At 42.0% G+C, this 16,575-nt stretch overlaps 1 protein-coding gene across 3 annotated transcripts in view; it reads right to left on the bottom strand.

Moving 5' to 3' along the window:
- Positions 1 to 914: 914 nt before the first annotated feature.
- Positions 915 to 16,575, bottom strand: part of PTCD2 (pentatricopeptide repeat domain 2) — a 28,551-nt gene continuing 12,890 nt past the window's right edge. For all 3 annotated transcript variants that reach the window (XM_065905667.1, XM_065905668.1, XM_065905670.1), the window contains 4 exons: positions 14,293 to 14,406; positions 11,127 to 11,201; positions 4,145 to 4,258; positions 915 to 1,919 (listed from right to left, as the gene is read on the bottom strand). In XM_065905667.1, coding sequence (XP_065761739.1) covers positions 1,695 to 1,919; positions 4,145 to 4,258; positions 11,127 to 11,201; positions 14,293 to 14,406 — 528 coding nt within the window. In that variant the 3' untranslated portion in view covers positions 915 to 1,694. The remainder of the gene's footprint in view (positions 1,920 to 4,144; positions 4,259 to 11,126; positions 11,202 to 14,292; positions 14,407 to 16,575) is intronic.

The following is a 16,575-nucleotide window of genomic DNA, read 5'->3' as shown; positions in this document are numbered from 1 at the left end:
AGTTACACGTATTCCCCATCCCGGTCCCCCATCCCACCTCCCTCTCCACCCGACTCCTCTGGGTCTTCCCAGCCCACCAGGCCCGAGCACTTGACTCATGCATCCCACCTGGGCTGGTGGTCTGTTTCACCACAGATAATATACATGCTGTTCTTTCGAAACATCCCACCCTCACCTTCTCCCAGAGTTCAAAAGTCTGTTCTGTACTTCTGCGTCTCTTCTTCTGCCCTGCATATAGGGCCATCGTTACCATCTTTCTAAATTCCATATATATGTGTTAGTATGCTGTAATGTTATCTTTCTGGCTTACTTCACTCTGTATAATGGGCTCCAGTTTCATCCATCTCATTAGAACTGATTCAAATGAATTCTTTTTAATGGCTGAGTAATATTCCATGGTGTATATGTACCACAGCTTCCTTATCCATTCATCTGCTGATGGGCATCTAGGTTGCTTCCATGTCCTGGCTATTATAAACAGTGCTGCAATGAACATTGGGGTGCACGTGTCTCTTTCAGTTCTGGTTTCCTCGGTGTGTATGCCCAGAAGTGGGATTGCTGGGTCATATGGCAGTTCTATTTCCAGTTTTTTAAGAAATCTCCACACTGTTTTCCATAGTTAGCCCTGGTTTTAGAGGCAGCACTGAATAAGGAGTCTGCAGCACTCCAGGAAGATGGCTGGGAGGTCGCAGCACCGCGGGGCCCTCAGGAAGGGCATGACCCCTCAGGGGCTGGGCTTCAAACCTTCAAGAGACAGGTCTCTACAAGGAAGCTCTGACCTGCTGTCATGACATATCTATTTAAAAAAATAAAAATAAAGCATCCAAGGAGAGAAAAATCATTAACAAATGAGACAAACTATAGGACCAAGTATTATGACCTACATAGAAAACTGAGGAATACAGAGAGCGATATGAGGTTGTACTGACTTTTATTTTGAAAAGCACATAGATTGCCAATGACCAAAGTGATAACCATCTCAATTTTGGCTTATCAGTTCTGAGAGTTCAATTCTGGTTTTGTTTGTCCTGCTGAGAAAACAAAACGTTTTTTCAGGACACTTTCAATTTCTTAAATTAATTTTTGAAAAAAACTTGACCCTACTGAACCTTGAAGTGAAAATTTCATAACAGTATGCAGAGTCACATAGGCACTATTATTTTACAGCTAGAAAAATGAGGGTTCTGGTGTCTTGTCGAGATTCACAGGTAACAATGACAGAAGCAGTGAGAATATCCTGGACTGTTTTCCAGGATGGTAGCGTAGAGTTTCAGACCTCCTTAATTCAGTAAGGCTATAATCTGCAAGTAATTAGTCCCCTGAAAATTAGTCAGATGGCCACTTACAGTGAAATTCCTTCCACTAATGCTTATTGGGTTCCACGCTGGTTCTGGGAGCTGGACTGGAGCCCGTGGCCATGTTCCTTCAAGGATCCTCAGCCCTTTTCACAGAGAAGCCTCCTTCCTTCAGGAGCCGAGCTTTCCACTTCCTGTATCTAGATCTTCATGGTGGCACAAAATATGAATGTCTCAAGGCAGCATGCCAGCACCAGTGAACTTGGAAATGCAAGGAGGAGACCAAGTGATGATTCATATAGAGTCCACTGGAATACAATGCCTTATTTCCTAGGAAGCCAGTGAGTCACTGAAGGCAGACCCCTCCAACTCAGACCCACCGGAAGTTTGAACCCAGGGTTACTCAGCCCACAGGGACTGGCTGAGTGGCTGGAAGGTCCGACGGCTGACTGTCCTCTTGTTTAACAGCACGGTGTGGGGCTGCCTGTCGCTGGGGGTGTGGCAGAGTAGGGCATCCAGAGTGTACTCGGTGACCTGGCCATTTACGTGCAGTTTCTTGTTAAGCTCATCAAATCTGGCCAGGAGAGCGGGCACATCCTTCACTTTTTCCCTCACTTTGACCAGCTGAAAAAAAAGCAAGAGTATATCGTTACATCCCTGCAAGACTTCTTCCTTGTTCTTTTTATCCTCCAAGAAGCAGAGAGATAAATGCAAAAATAAAAAAGTAAAGTATGCACTTAAGTGGTAAAAATGAGGGTACTGGGGCACACAGAGGCATGAATGAATAAGGAATCCCACAAGCTTCAGACAACATTTGGATTAGCACTCGAAAACCATCCCTGATATTTTATAAAAGTTGGGGGGGAGTTCCAAGTGGTGCACACTACACAGTGAAACATACCAGGGAAAGGAGGTCAAGAGCGTGGAGTCAAGTGCGTCCAATTTAACGGTCAGAGTAGGAGGCAGGGCCAGATGATATAGGGCTTTCTAGCTCGTGGTAAGTTTTTTGGAATTATTCTAAAAGCCCTCAGAGGGTCCAAACGAGGACGTATCTGATGTAGAGTTTAAAGGCTGTGTGGAGACTAGAGGTACAAGGATGTGGAGACTGATCCTGGGGCACCCGTCGTCAGGCAGGTGATGGTTTAGACTAAGAAATGTATAGAAGAGATGGAGAAGTAGATGTAAATATTAGGAATCTATTTTGGAGATTAAACTGAAAGGATTTATTGTTGAAGGGGAGAGGGAGAGGGAGGCATCAGAGATAGCCTTCCAGTTTGGGCTTTAGTAACCTGGTGATGGGGGTGGTCAGAGATGGGGAAGATGGGAGGGTGAGATTTAGGGAGGGAAGACCTAGAGCTGTGTTTTAAGCAAGACTGAGGTGTCTGTGAGACATTCAGAGTCTGAGGCATGGAGCGAGGTCTAGACCAGGGGTGTAAATATTAGCATCGTAAGTATATAAATGGGATTTAAGTCTATAGAAATGGGTGAACTCAGAATTAGAATGTAAAATTACCTTCTGAACAAAATCAACATTTTACTTACTTTAGTTCTTTTTAATGATGTAACAACATCCTTGATATTTAGAACTAGCTCCAAAGCTGCTGGAGTTGTAGGATCAATTCACTTCTCAAGCAGATCCCCAAGTGGCCTCATAGCAACCAGGGGACGCACTGGTTAGAGGGTGAGCTTTCTAAGTAAATCGGCCTTATAGGCTTAGAGGGGGAAAATCAGAGAAAAACCATCAGTATTTTCCAGTGTGAAGTTTGTCTAGATGCTATGAAGTGAAAGTCGCTCAGCGGTGTCCGACTCTTTGCAACCCCATGGACTGTAAGTAATACTTACAATAACTCCTCTTTCTGTACTTAAGCCATACTTTAAAAGTATGACATTTGTTTAATTTTGCTCTGTGCTTAGAAATTGCTTCTTTTTATTTTATTTTATAGTTTTGCAAAACAGTTATATGGTTCCATCAGTTGGTTTGTTCAGGAGCTTAGAGAAGCTTTGCTATGGTTTCATATCTGGCAGGTCTAGCACCTCTTCCTTCAGCGTTTTCACAGCTATTCTTGCTAGTTTTCTCTTTCTACTAAACCTTAACTACAGGAAAAACCTAACAGTATTTTTATTGGCGTGTTACATTATCACGTTAACTTGGGAAGGGCTGACTTTATGAGGTTGTCTGTTCCTATCTAAACGCCTGCCATGTCTTTTCACTTGTTTAAGTAGGGGAGTTTTTTTGCTTTTGTTTTTTGAGGATGAGGGATACTAGAGCCTACTGTTTGCCTGTGGGATGATTCACAGGGAAGGCGAGCGATAGAGATGATGCTCAGAAGTTGATACCACTTCTGGGCTCGTGCCCTGGGCTGGGTCAGCGGGGCTGGGCTCCCAGGCTCTGGAGCGGGGCCTGCAGTCACCACGGCTTCGGGAGGAAAGACAGGGCGGAGCGGGAGGGGGCGAGGAGGTGTCAGTGTGGCAGCAGTTCTCCTCTGATTGCTTGTTTCCTCTGTGCAACAGGAAGCAAGGTCATCAACTGAGAGTAAGGAACAGGGAGAAGGAATTGGATGCTTGAGGAGAAAAGAAAAAGAAAAAAGAAAAAGAGCTGACAGTCATGGAAACAGTGTCGGGAAAAGAACAATGTAGAAGAAACAAGTTTTCCTAGAATTTCGGAGGATGTGTCGTGTTAGAGGGGAAAAGTCGTTGCACTCACATATAGAAGTCTTAGAGCAGGAACAGAGAGGTGGCCAGGCTTACCAGGCTCTGTAAGGAGCTGGCCTGCAGGATTAAGGTACCAAGGGGGCCTCTGAGAGTGTTCGTGCGCCCTCACCTCATTCCTGCAGAAACCGCACACTTACCACTTCTTCTGAGAATACATGTCTTTTCACAAATCTTGATAGATTTCCCTCTGTGGCATCCTTTAATATGTCTATTAGAGTTTTCAACATATTTGACTGGATATGGATCATAATCTGAATAAAAAGAAGAAATAAGAGAAACCAAACTGAGCCAGTAATGAGCACTGAGAAATGCGCCCTGTGAGAGAAGCCTCCATTTATAGGCTTCTCATGAGAGCCTATGCTTTTCATGCTATTTCCAAATCATTTCTGTATACAGGTTCAAAAGTGGTTTGAATGAATGCCCACCAGCCAAAAAATGTGTTTCCCAGTAGCTAACCAAAGCACCACGCTTCAGAACTTGTCACAAGGCAGCAATGGAGCGGACAGGGATTCTGGAGTCTGACACGCTTGGGTCAGAGCCCTGGCGCCGGCAGTTATAGCTCAGTGATTCTCGCCAGGTTTTCAGTCTCTCTTTCAATATCTTTTTTTGTAAAATGAGGAAGATACCTTTACAGCTCACATTTTGTGTTATTGTGAACATTAAACATCAACACACAGGAGGTCCTCAATAAATATTACTGTTAGCTTCTTCCTCCTATTTCCTCTGGTCAGAGAATATGACAATCAGACAACCTCATAAGACTGGCTCTGGGGCAAAAGATACTTTTACCTTTTTAATTTTTTTGGATAGGAAATTGCAAGCATAGAGATTGTTCAAGTATAAAGTGGAAGCTGATTAAAGTCTTAACGAGGCCCTCCTATTTATATTATAGTTTTCAAACTGGATAATGTACTTGGCTTTCAAAGTGATACCACTAACTACTTTCCATCATGTACAATTAACATACCAGAAAAAAAGAACACATTTCCGCTGTACCCCATTACCAGTGTTCATTGGTATAATTTAAAGAATACAGTAAAGTTTAAAGAAAATGAGAATAATTCAGAATTCACCAACTAATGTTAACCATTGTTTACAATCTCATGTATTATCCTTCAAGTCTATTAATCTCTCCAATTCTGCTTTTTGATCAATTATTATGAAATGAATACTTTCTCATAGCATCAGGAAGTTTTAGAAAAAAATAAAACCTCATTTTTTAAATGGTGAATGCATAGCAATCCATCATATAAATAACGCATCAAATAGAACAATACCATCTTTATCAATAAATGTTCAGATATTTTAAAAAATTGTTACTTTCTTAGACTTGACGCCTGTAAGTGAAATTATAAAATCAAAAGGTATAAACATTTTTAAGGCTATCTTTAGGAAAGAGATTTTCTGGAAGCGATGTTCCATTTTTATACAAAACTAGCTAAATTTTCTTACTAGTCCATTTTATAATATTGTATGCTTGCAGAACATACAGTCAGGATGAGGGGTTATCTTTGGTCTATGGAACAGAATGAAATGACCCCAAGTAGCCTAACTCCAAAGGACCCGATCTAAGTTTAGTGTTCAGAACACAGGCAGGATTCTTTGTCAGGAGACAACACTCCATGGGTTTCTCACGGTCAGGTGGAAGTACTGACTGCCTTTAGTCGGGACCATGTCTATAGAGCCAGCAGCAGGGGAAGACAGACAGTGTTTGCAATGCAAAGCTGAGGGCAGGTATCATTACTGCCCATTTTAAGAGATTTGAGTTTTCCAAGTTCATGGTTCCTCTCTTAAAATATAAACCCCTGTGTGTACAAGAGACATATGGACCTCTTCATGTTGCTCTGTGGGACTGGGCTCAAGAAACTGATGCAAAAATGCTCACCCTCTGACCGCTGCTCTGCTGTGAGTAGTAAACCACCTTCATCTCTTGGTGTCTCCTGTTCTCTGCCAACATCCAGGAAACTGTGACAGGTTCTTATTATTAGCTTGGAAGTGGAGTAAAATCTCCAAGTCTTAATAGTTCTTAAACAGTTTTGTTAATAAAAACCAATCCCATTTTGACCAGCAGTGGTCTGTCATGTCAAAGGCAAGGACAAGTCTATCTTGTTGATGCTACATCTGCAGTGCCTGGCACGGAGCAAACCCTCAATAAGAAATGAGAAAAGGAGTGTAGGTCCCCATGCAATTTGCAAGTGTAAACCTCCTGGAGCTCATGCTAGAGACTTATCAGGGATGTGCACCTGGAAGGTTTCAGCTGTTCTTTCCCAGTTTCTTTCTTGCTTCCAGCAGCTACCTCTGATTCAATAGGGATTTCAAGAATGAGGTTCAGTACCTTGAACTATATTTATGACGGGCAACATAAATGAGGTGGTTACTGATGAAAGACAAAGAGAAAATTTAAAGCTAGGAGCTTGTCTCAAACTGAAGTCTCGGGGTACAATTAGAAAAGCTAAATCAGGGTACAGTGCTTTGCTTTCATCTTACAGATTTCAAACAAAAGGCTAGGAAAATTGAATTAGCAAGGAGCAGGGGGAATTTTGGCTAAGAAAAACTCAAAGAACACACAGTTCCCGCCCCTCTGATTTTCTGAGACCTCAAGAAATGTTAACAAGTCACTGGACACCTTTGACCAAAAAAGGGAACAGAAGTCCTGAACATGGAGAAATTTGCATTTCTTTTTTCTTTTCAAGTTTGCTATATTTGAAGTAGAACAGCACAGTGTGGTAGAGATTGCTAATTTTCTAACCAGTATCCATTTTCCTTTTTTTTTTTTTTTTTGATAACAGAACTGATACTGTCATGTATAGAACTCAGAAACTGTATTTCTCAGGTTTGTGCGCAATTAGATGTGGCCATGGGATTAAGCGTTTGCTAGTAATACGTGAGTACAAGTTGTTGGGTGAGACATTTGGGAAAGCTTTCTTTTTTTCTCTTTGGAGGACAACTGCTTTACAGTAAGGGACCAACTTCTCTGTCCTCCCGCAGTCTCCTGCTTCTTGCTGGAATGGATGTAATGGATGGAAGTCATGTGCTTAGGATGGTGGTGTGGAAATACAGGTCCCTGATGACATCATGGAATGTCATACCAGACCTACACCAACCACCTCTGGTTTTCTACTTGGAAGAAAAGGAAAGCCTCTTATTTGTATAGACTTTTGTTATCTGTAGAGTCTGCCTTGCTTCCAGTCAAATGCGATTCTTAAACATATTAAGTGAGATGATGCCACAAAGGGTTTAATGAGAAATTATAATAAGTCCTGCCTCCTTTCCTACTTGGGCAGCCTAGGAGACTTCCCATCTGAGCTAGGACTTTAGGGTGGCCTTAGTAGAGAAACAAACATTAAAACATTCACTTGTGTTAGATAAATGATAAAAGCAGTGAAACTGACCCCTTGGAAATTCCCCTGCAGAGTAATTCAGTTCCAAAATGGGTGTAGATTTCTACAGAAATTATTAGAATTCAAATAAAATTGGTGGAAAACTCCCCTTTGTTGGCCTGAAATATACTTTCAGACATATTTGGAAGTGAAAAGCAATCCTCTGACATTGAGCACCAATGCTCCAGACGGGGCTATGGTTCTTTTGGGATGTATGAGTTTAAATTCAGACGGAAGGTCAGGGTTAGCACGCACATGCCTCGGTGAGATCACGTGCTGCATCAGTTCCATGTGAAAGGAGCATGAGCTAAGAAATGGGAAACCAGGTCCTTTGGGCTGTATCAGCAGCAGGAGCAATTTCAATGAAAAGAAAATTAGGTTGAGGAGGAAAAATTAGGTAAGTTCAAATTCCAACTGGCAGCAAGAAAAGATTTTAGTCTAAGGCATGAATTTTTAAAGATCAAGAAAAAAAAAAACAACTTCATTTATTTCTGCTGATACTGACTGAACAGACTCTCTATTCAGCCTACTTGTCAGGTTTCCATTTCTGAATAATTAACAAATTGGCCTTAAGGATTCTAAGTAGATGATTCAGCCTTGGAGAAGCTAGGGCCCAATAAATTATTTTTTAAAGACCTGCTCTAATAGCAGAGACCCAAAATCTGAAAGATTTCTAAACCTGAGAATGGCAACCATCTCTTTTTCACCATCCCCAAGAAGAGGAAGCAGGCGTCTACTGAAATAGGAGAAATTTACAGAGGACATTTGGAAGAATTGCCTGAGTGACAATTTTTAAACAGGAAAACTCTCTTTAAGTTTCTGGACAGTGGATAATACCATGACCCAGTTCATGGAGGGGATGATTCATATTCAAGATCAATTCAAGGTTTCTTGGCGTATTTATTGGCTGTCTCCCCTGCCCCCTAGCTCCCCCAGGAGGAGCTGCTGGGGTGCCCTGGCTCACGATGGCACTCCCTACCATGCTCTGGATTTCTCTTCCGACTGAGATGGACACTTTAGCTCTCGGCAGGCTCGTGTTTTATTTCTACCATGCCTTTCTCATTTGGGGGAAAAAAAATCATTACTAGAGTCTCACAACAACTGGGAGAGCAAGCCAAGGATTGAACAGATGAGGAATGTAAATTCAAGGACATGGAATATGTGTACCAACAGCAGATTCATTTTTTTAAAATCCAGTCCTGTGTTCCCTTCCTTATTCAGGAGGAGCAGTTAGTTCTAATCCTAGATAAAAGGCACACAGTGCTAATCTCTGTAGGTCTGGAGTGGTGGGAAAACCCTAGGCTTTGTAGTCAAACAGATTGGTTTGTTTTAATCAGCTGCAAGAACCTAGGTAACGTCCTTACCCTTTGAATCTTCATTTCCCACATGTATAATATGGAAAAATAGTGTTCTAATAAAGTTGTATAAAGTAAGCCAACAAATAAAAGTACCTAGCATGGTACCTCAGCTAAAATAAACGAAAATTCTGCCAAGCTCACTGCCTTCCATTTCTCACCAACCCTTTGTGATTTCCCTACACTAACTTCAACTCTAGGAAAAGCTACTAACGATCCATGTAAACCTTCTCTCTCACGCTCCCCTGGGTTTCCTTCCCACCTGATGCTGTGAACCGCCTGGAGTCCTAGAAGGCCTGCTGCTCTCCAGTCATGAGATGAGTGCATCTGCAGTGCAGGCACTCTCTCTCAGAAGCAGACATTTACTTAGAGACCCAGAGTCATTCACATCCGGTAGTAAGCAGAGAAGAAAAAAAAATCACATATGTCTGCTGAAAGATCCAGCTTCCTGGTCTGTAGGGCTTATTGGCTCAAATGACCTGGGATTCTGGACTTTGGACCTTTGCCATCCTGACTCCAGGATCCGCTTCAGCTGAGAGCGTCACAGGCTGGCCCGCAGTTTCTGCTCTGGTGCCTCTCGGGCCAGGGCCCGCCTGCAGGTGACGGGCGGCGGGCTGTCAGCACTCCTGGGTTTCGACACCCTGCTGCTGTTCCGTCCTTGCCTTCTTCTCACACTTCTGCTTCGCCACTGATGCCTTGTGAACTCATTTCTGGGACCACTCTCTCCCTTTCTTATGACATTCATCAGTTTATGTCAGATCCATTATCGGGCTTTACAGGTGAGCTCTTAACTGAGCGTTGACGCTCATCCCTGCTCGGGGCTCATGCCCTTTGCCAACCACAAGGTCTGTTAGGATGTTTTTCTAATATTTAGTCTCTTCCCTTCTAAACCCACCTCTTTCTCTTTTTTCCAGGCAGGTTCTCTGCTATCACTGTCTCCATCTTTCTGGTTCCCTAGGTTCATCTTTCCCTCCTGGGTAAGCATTCTGAAAAGTAAATATGAAGTCAGATACACAGTCTTCTTATCTCAGACTTCTTGCTGGAACTTGTTACCCAAAGTTTACCATAAAGGCTTATCTAGTCCTTCTCTTGAAAGTCATCTGGGCATGGGTCTGGGGGTGACATTTGAGGGTAATTATGAGCAGAACTAAAAGCACGGAAGCTTGGAGTTCTGCCCAATTCCTATTCATAGGTCCTAGGATTTGTTACAAATAAATAATCCTTTTTATTTAACATATTTCATTTTAAACAAATACTACTGGTATTAGCAAACATCAATGAACACTGATTACATGCCAGGCACTAACTGTGCTGTGCTAATACTCTATATGCATTATTTATTCAATTCTCATAACGAAAGAAGGTATTATTACTAGTGCTATTTCAGACAAAAGGAAAAATAGGGTCCATAGAGGTTAAGTACCTTTGACTAAGGAATCAGAGCTAGGAGGAGAACTAACAAACTAGCCTCAAACTAGAACCCTCAGCAAAATTAATCTCCCAACAGAGAATGCCCTTTCCCCTCCATCCCTCCATCCCCCAGCCCTGTCCCTCAGAATGCTGCTCAGCACTTCTCTCCTGCCCAGGCTCCTCTGTTAGATGCAGCTGGCTGGCCCTTCGCTCCCCAGCCTGGAATACCACTCTGGCTAGCCCGCTCTCCCAGTTCACGGCATCTTGGTGTTCACACATTTCTGTTCTTCTGACAGTGTTTTCCTCATCTTGCTCCCTTGATGTTTCAGGAGACTGTAAGTTCCGGGGCTTTCTTTTCAACTCCCCACAACACAAATGCAGTCAGCATATAAGCAGGGCCTCAACAGGGCCTGGCTGAGTGGGTGCTGTGTGTGTCTTTAATGACAGGAGAGTCTATTAATCTTTTCATTGCCCCAGGAATGTGAGGAAGACTCACTGGGTAGACAGGCCATGGCAGGCTGGCAGAGTAAGAATGAGAATAGCGAGCATTTATTCAGCGTTTACCAGGTTAGACACCACTTTATGCACTGGATACACTGGCCCCATGAGTCAGGTACCACGGATGGGAGGCAGTCAGCATGCAGGCTTTTCCTAGAGTCTCAGTGAAGAGACTGCAGAGCCCACCCCCCGCCTCTCTAAATCGACGGCCTTCTGTACTCCTGTGTTCCACCTGAAGCATTCATCCACCTCTTCTGATGAGCATGTCTGTGTTTCCCACCTGTTTCTAAACACCTGGAGGCTTGGGTTGACTCCTCTCACGGGGCTCTACTATAACTCTGACACAGTGATTGATAAATGAACAGAATGAATAAAGACCTTGGGACATCAAAAGTCATTTGTTGTACACAAACCAAAAAAAAAGATCTCTTTTATTACATTTCAAGCCTTACTTTAACCATAAAGAAGTTACTTACATTTAAATTAGTGCAGATTATGCTTTCTGGGTTCATGATTTGAGAAAAAATGGATATAGCTTTTGCCAGCTGGTTCTAGAAGGAAGAAAAACAAGTCAGACCCTCAAGTCATATAAACATTACTCTGCTGTAATAAAGATGATTTAAAGATGTCAAGATAGTCCTATCCATGGTGCCCTAGGGTTTTGAAGTCCACAGAGAAAAGAATGTTTTCTAGTAATCAAAAATGAACATTCTGTAAAATGTTTCCTACTGTGGCATATTCCTTAATGTTTAAACAACCTGCCTGAGTTCCACTTTTTAGGATGGAGGCATAAAGTTGTCATGTCCCCTCTCTCATTGGAATGAGCTCTCAAAAGAAAAGCAAGTTTGAGAAATAGAATTGCAAACCCATTTTTGGCCTAGTTAGAACCTAGCAGAAACCTCAAACCACAGAAGAGGTTTGCACTGCCAAAAACATTGGAAATGGAGCTTGGGTGAGCTCTGGATGGAGCAGTAAGAGGAGGACATGGCTGCATATCTCAGAAGTGCTCAGAGTTGTCCTCAAAGGTTAGGGCACAGCCTGAAGTACTCACTTTCTCTTTACAATGGTGGTAGGAGAGTTTAAGACTAGTAATGAGATCTCTGGATCCTTTTGATGGCAGATGTGAGCTAATTAAGAATTTATACAGATCAACATAGACTAATGGAATAAGATACAAAGCCCAGAAACAAACCCATGCACCTATGGGTACCTTATTTTTGACAAAGGAGGCAAGAATATACAATGGGGTAAAGACAGCCTCTTCAGTAAATGGTGCTGGGAAAACTGGACAGATACATGTAAAAGAATGAAATTAGAACACTTCCTAACACCATACACTCAAAATGAATTAAAGACCTAAATCTAAGACCAGAAACTAGAAAACTCTTAGAGGAAAACATAGGCAGGACACTCAATGACATAAATCAAAGCAAGATCCTCCATGACCCACCTCCTAGAGTAATAGAAATAAAAACAAAATTAATAAGTGGGACCTGATTAAACTTAAAAGCTTTTGCACAACAAAGGAAACTATAAGCAAGGTGAAAAGACAACTCTCAGAATGGGAGAAAATAATAGCAAATGAAATAACTGACAAAGGATTAATTTCCAAAATATACAAGCAGCTCATACAACTCAATACCAGAAAAATAAACAACTCAACCAAAAAGTGGGGAAAAGACTTAAACAGATATTTCTCCAAAGAAGACATATAGATGGCTAACAAACACATGAAAAGATGCTCAACATCACTCATTATTAGAGAAATGCAAATCAAAACTACAATGAGATATCACCTCACACCAGTCAGAATGGTCCTCATCAAAAAGTCTACAAATAGTAAATGCTGGAAAGGGTGTGGAGAAAAGGGAACACTCTTGCACTGTTGGTGGGAATGTAAATTGATACAGCCCCTATGGAAGACGGTATGGAGATTCCTTAAAACACTAGGAATAAAACCACCACATGACCCAGCAATCCCACACCTAGGCATACATCCTGAGGAAACCAAAACTGAAAGACACACACATATCCCACTGTTCATTGCAGCACTATTTACAATAGCTAGAACATGGAAGCAACCTAGATGTCCATTGACAGACGAATGGATAAAGAAGTTGTGGTATGGAATGGAATGTTACTTAGCCATAAAAAGGAACACATGTGAGTCAGTTCTAATGAGGTGGATGAACCTAGAACTTACTATACAGAGTGAAATGAGTCAGAAAGAGAAAGATAAATACCATATTCTAACACATATATACGGAATCTAGAAAAACCGTACTGAAGAATTTACCTTCAGGGTAACAATGGAGAAACAGACATGGAGAATAGACTTATGGACATGGGGAGAGGGGAGGAGCGGGTGAGACACATGGAAAGAGTAACATGGAAACTTACATTACCGTATGTAAAATAACTGGCCAATGGGAATTTGCTGTATGGCTCAGGAAACTCAAACAGGGGCTCTGTATCAACCTAGAAGGGTGGGATGGGGCAGAAGATGGGAGGGAGGTTCAAAAGGGAGGGGATATATGTACACCTATGGCTGATTCATGTTGAGGTTTGACAGAAAACAGCAAAGTTCTATAAAGCAATTATCTTTCAATAAAAAATAAATAAAGTAAAAAAAAAGGAATTTACACAGATCAGCCATATTTGCAGGAAACGGTATGTCACTTGTAGCAGCAGTAGGGAAGAGACTGTTTTGAATCACCTCCATGCCTATTCCCATCAGCCAGGGAGAAACAAAGCCTATTATATTTGTAGAAAACCCCATACATATAACCATGGCAGCATGGCCAGGTTTCTTCTGACATGAGTCTTCTACAGATGTCTGGTCTAAGAGAAACATATGTTCTTCAATGACGAATAACCAAAAAAGAACCAGCATGGGATCTATCCATAGACAATATGTGGGGAAAAAAGAAAGAAAGGATTACAGCAAAACAAAGGAAAAGAAAAGAACAGACAGATGAAGAAACCCCAACGAAAACATGTTTCCATGGATATAAAGGTCAGAAATGAGAAAAATGAACAAGATCACATCACTCAGAAGTGGGGAAAAAAAATCAGGCAGGCCTCAGATTTCTCCATGGTAACATTCCACCCTGGAAGAGAGAACAATGCCAAAGAAAACCTCCAGGAAAGGAAATATCACTTCAGTTTTATATCTGGCAAAACTGCAGTTCAGGTAAAACCAAACAAACAAACAAAGACAAATAACTTTAGATACCAGGAACTCAGGGAATACTGTTCCCCTGAAGAATTTATTAGAAACACACTATGGAGAGCCTTAGATTTAAAACTGTCCTCTGGGCACATCACATAGCAAATGAATCATCTGAAATTTAAGCTTTAATGATTTAAGAACTTTCTCCAAGTGCAGCCTCCCTCATTGATTTTCCACAGCATTCCCCCAGTCACGGGTAAACAGCAGCGCGTGTTAGGCCTCAGCTGTAGATGCAAACACTCTGGAGGCAGAGGTGTGGATGCAGGTGGCCATGGCAGCAGGGGCCCTGGTCTCCTTAAGGGGACCTTTTTCTGTGACAGTCAGAGGGATAAAGAAAGAAAAGCAGGGACACCTGAGAGCAGCCACGCTTGCCCACGCCCAGTGCCTTTACGCGTACCCCACAGCCTCACCTGGTTCAGAGCCAGTGCCACTGCAAAACAGGATGCTCTCCTGGAGAGGATTTCTCCCTTGATTAGGGCTTCTTCTCTTAAGGTGGTGCAGATTTGAAAAGATTCAGGGCTATTCTGGGGAAGATAGCATTGCTCGATAAATAAATGTCACAAACCTTTAAGTTTAGTAAGTTGATTAGTGGTGCTCAGTGTTCCAGATTTCCTTTTGGAAGAACTTCCTGGAGCCTATCTCAAGCCACTTAAAAGACTGAGCTCCATTTGTAAATAGGCTCAGTTAGCTACACATTAGCACTTCAAATCTAAATGAACTCCATTTTTAGCTCTTTGTCGGTTTTTCTGATTTGGGGCAGCTCTACCAGCAAACATTCGGATTACTTTTCATCCAGGCAGGCTGGTTTTCAGACATAGGTACCACAGCATACAAGTGTGAAGCATCTAATGTACTTCAACCACATCAGATGACAGAATAAAGCTCAGCAACACACAGAACTTTTCCTGAGGAGGTTTCCAAACTGAAAATATCCATCTTAAGTCAAATATTTGAAAACATGAAAACTTTTTTAAATGTAAATCATGAAAGAACCCTATGAAAACAGAACCCAAACAACCTAACAACATAAGTGATACACAAACTAGCAGAGAGCAGTGGAGAAACAGAATTCTCTTCCTTTGCGTTTTGGGTGGGTGAGGTTTATGACTGCAGCATCAGCTCTGTACCTGTGTGTGTGTCTGTCAGGACGTGATTCACAACTCAAATCCTAAAGGAACACCTGAATTTAATGAGAGAGGACAGATCCCAGGATCGACTTGCAATCTGTAATGGGTGACCAGTGTTTCAACTCGTCTCTCCACTGAGTGCAGTGAGTTATTCTGGGAAAAGTCCTCTGGCCCTTCATAAGCAGTAGAGTTAAATTCGCTCCACTTCAGTATATACTCAGGGAGGCATCTCAAAGAAGGTCAGGAAACTGGGTGTCACAGTGCTGAAGAAGTGATGCTCAAGTGTGTGTTGCATTGGCCTGATTCACAGATCATAAAGTGGTAGACTTGGAAAGGATCATCTAACAATCTGGCAGTCAGCAAACTATGACCCTGGGGCCAGAGCCAGCCTATGGCCAAGACTGGCTCTCACGTTTTCTTAAAAGGTTTGTAAAACTAAAGATGATGCTGTGACAGGGACCATAAGTGGCAGAGCAACAAAGTCTAAAATATTAACTATCTGGCCTTTTAAAGAAAAAGCCTGCTGACTCCTGAATCCACACACTTCATTTCACAAATGGGGTAAGTGATTTCAAAACCAGTTCTTGCTAAAGTTGAGACTAGAGTCCACGATGTTCAGTTTCCAGGTTGGTTGCTTTTCTCTGTAACCAGCTGCCCCTCTTGCTTTGGAAAGTTAATACTGCTTTATTTTTCAGGGAAATTTTTCAATACCCATATTCTACCTTGCTTAGTGTTCCTTCATTTTCAGTATAAGGAGGTTTTGTTAAGTTTCCAAAGTTAAAATGGCAAGAATGTGTACAATAATGCATGGAACCTGGGTCACTGCAGTACTTGTTACCATTTATGCATTCAGTAAGTAATAAAGAAACAGTGGAGTGCCAGAAACAATCCTGATATAGTGATGAGAATAGGGATCTATGTCATGCTGTCTGTTATCAAAGGATTTATTTTAATGTCACATACATTTATTAAAGATCAGCTGTGAACCAGACGCTGTTAGGTGCTGGCATATAACGGTGCGTCAAGGAGTTTACCCTCTATGGGGGATGCAATGTGCATCTACTTTGTGTATCAGGCAGTGTTATGAGTGCCATGTCTGTGACTGCAAATAGAGCACAGTCAAGGGAATCCGCAAGAGAGACATCACTTCCAACTTAGCGATCACAGAAGAATTCAGACGAGGACAAAGCAGCCCTTGCGTTCACCACTGAGGATGCCAAGACTTCCAGGGGAGAGGGCCACAGACACAACTGGTCTGGTGAAGTCCAGTGTGAGCAAGAGGACTGACTCTCTAGCAGAGTTTGAACCCAGCATACTGTTTCTTGCTCTCATTATCTACACAAATGCCAGAGAAGACTGAAAGATGATAAAATTGCTTTTCCCATGATAGGACTGTCTGACATGGCTAACTTGGGTTTTCTAAAAATGAACATATTTAAAATGGAAATATCTGCACCAGATGGAAAACAGACTTCAGAGGAACTGAATTTTATTTGTAGAGGGGGAAAAAAATTAAATCCTCTGTCAAACACAACCCAAAATGCTCTAAAAGTTTAGGGAAGACAG

The sequence above is a fragment of the Muntiacus reevesi genome, chromosome 14, assembly GCF_963930625.1.
Source record: "Muntiacus reevesi chromosome 14, mMunRee1.1, whole genome shotgun sequence".
NCBI lineage: Eukaryota > Metazoa > Chordata > Mammalia > Artiodactyla > Cervidae > Muntiacus > Muntiacus reevesi.
Note: the sequence above shows the minus strand (reverse complement) of the source record. Positions and strands in the feature narration are given on the sequence as shown.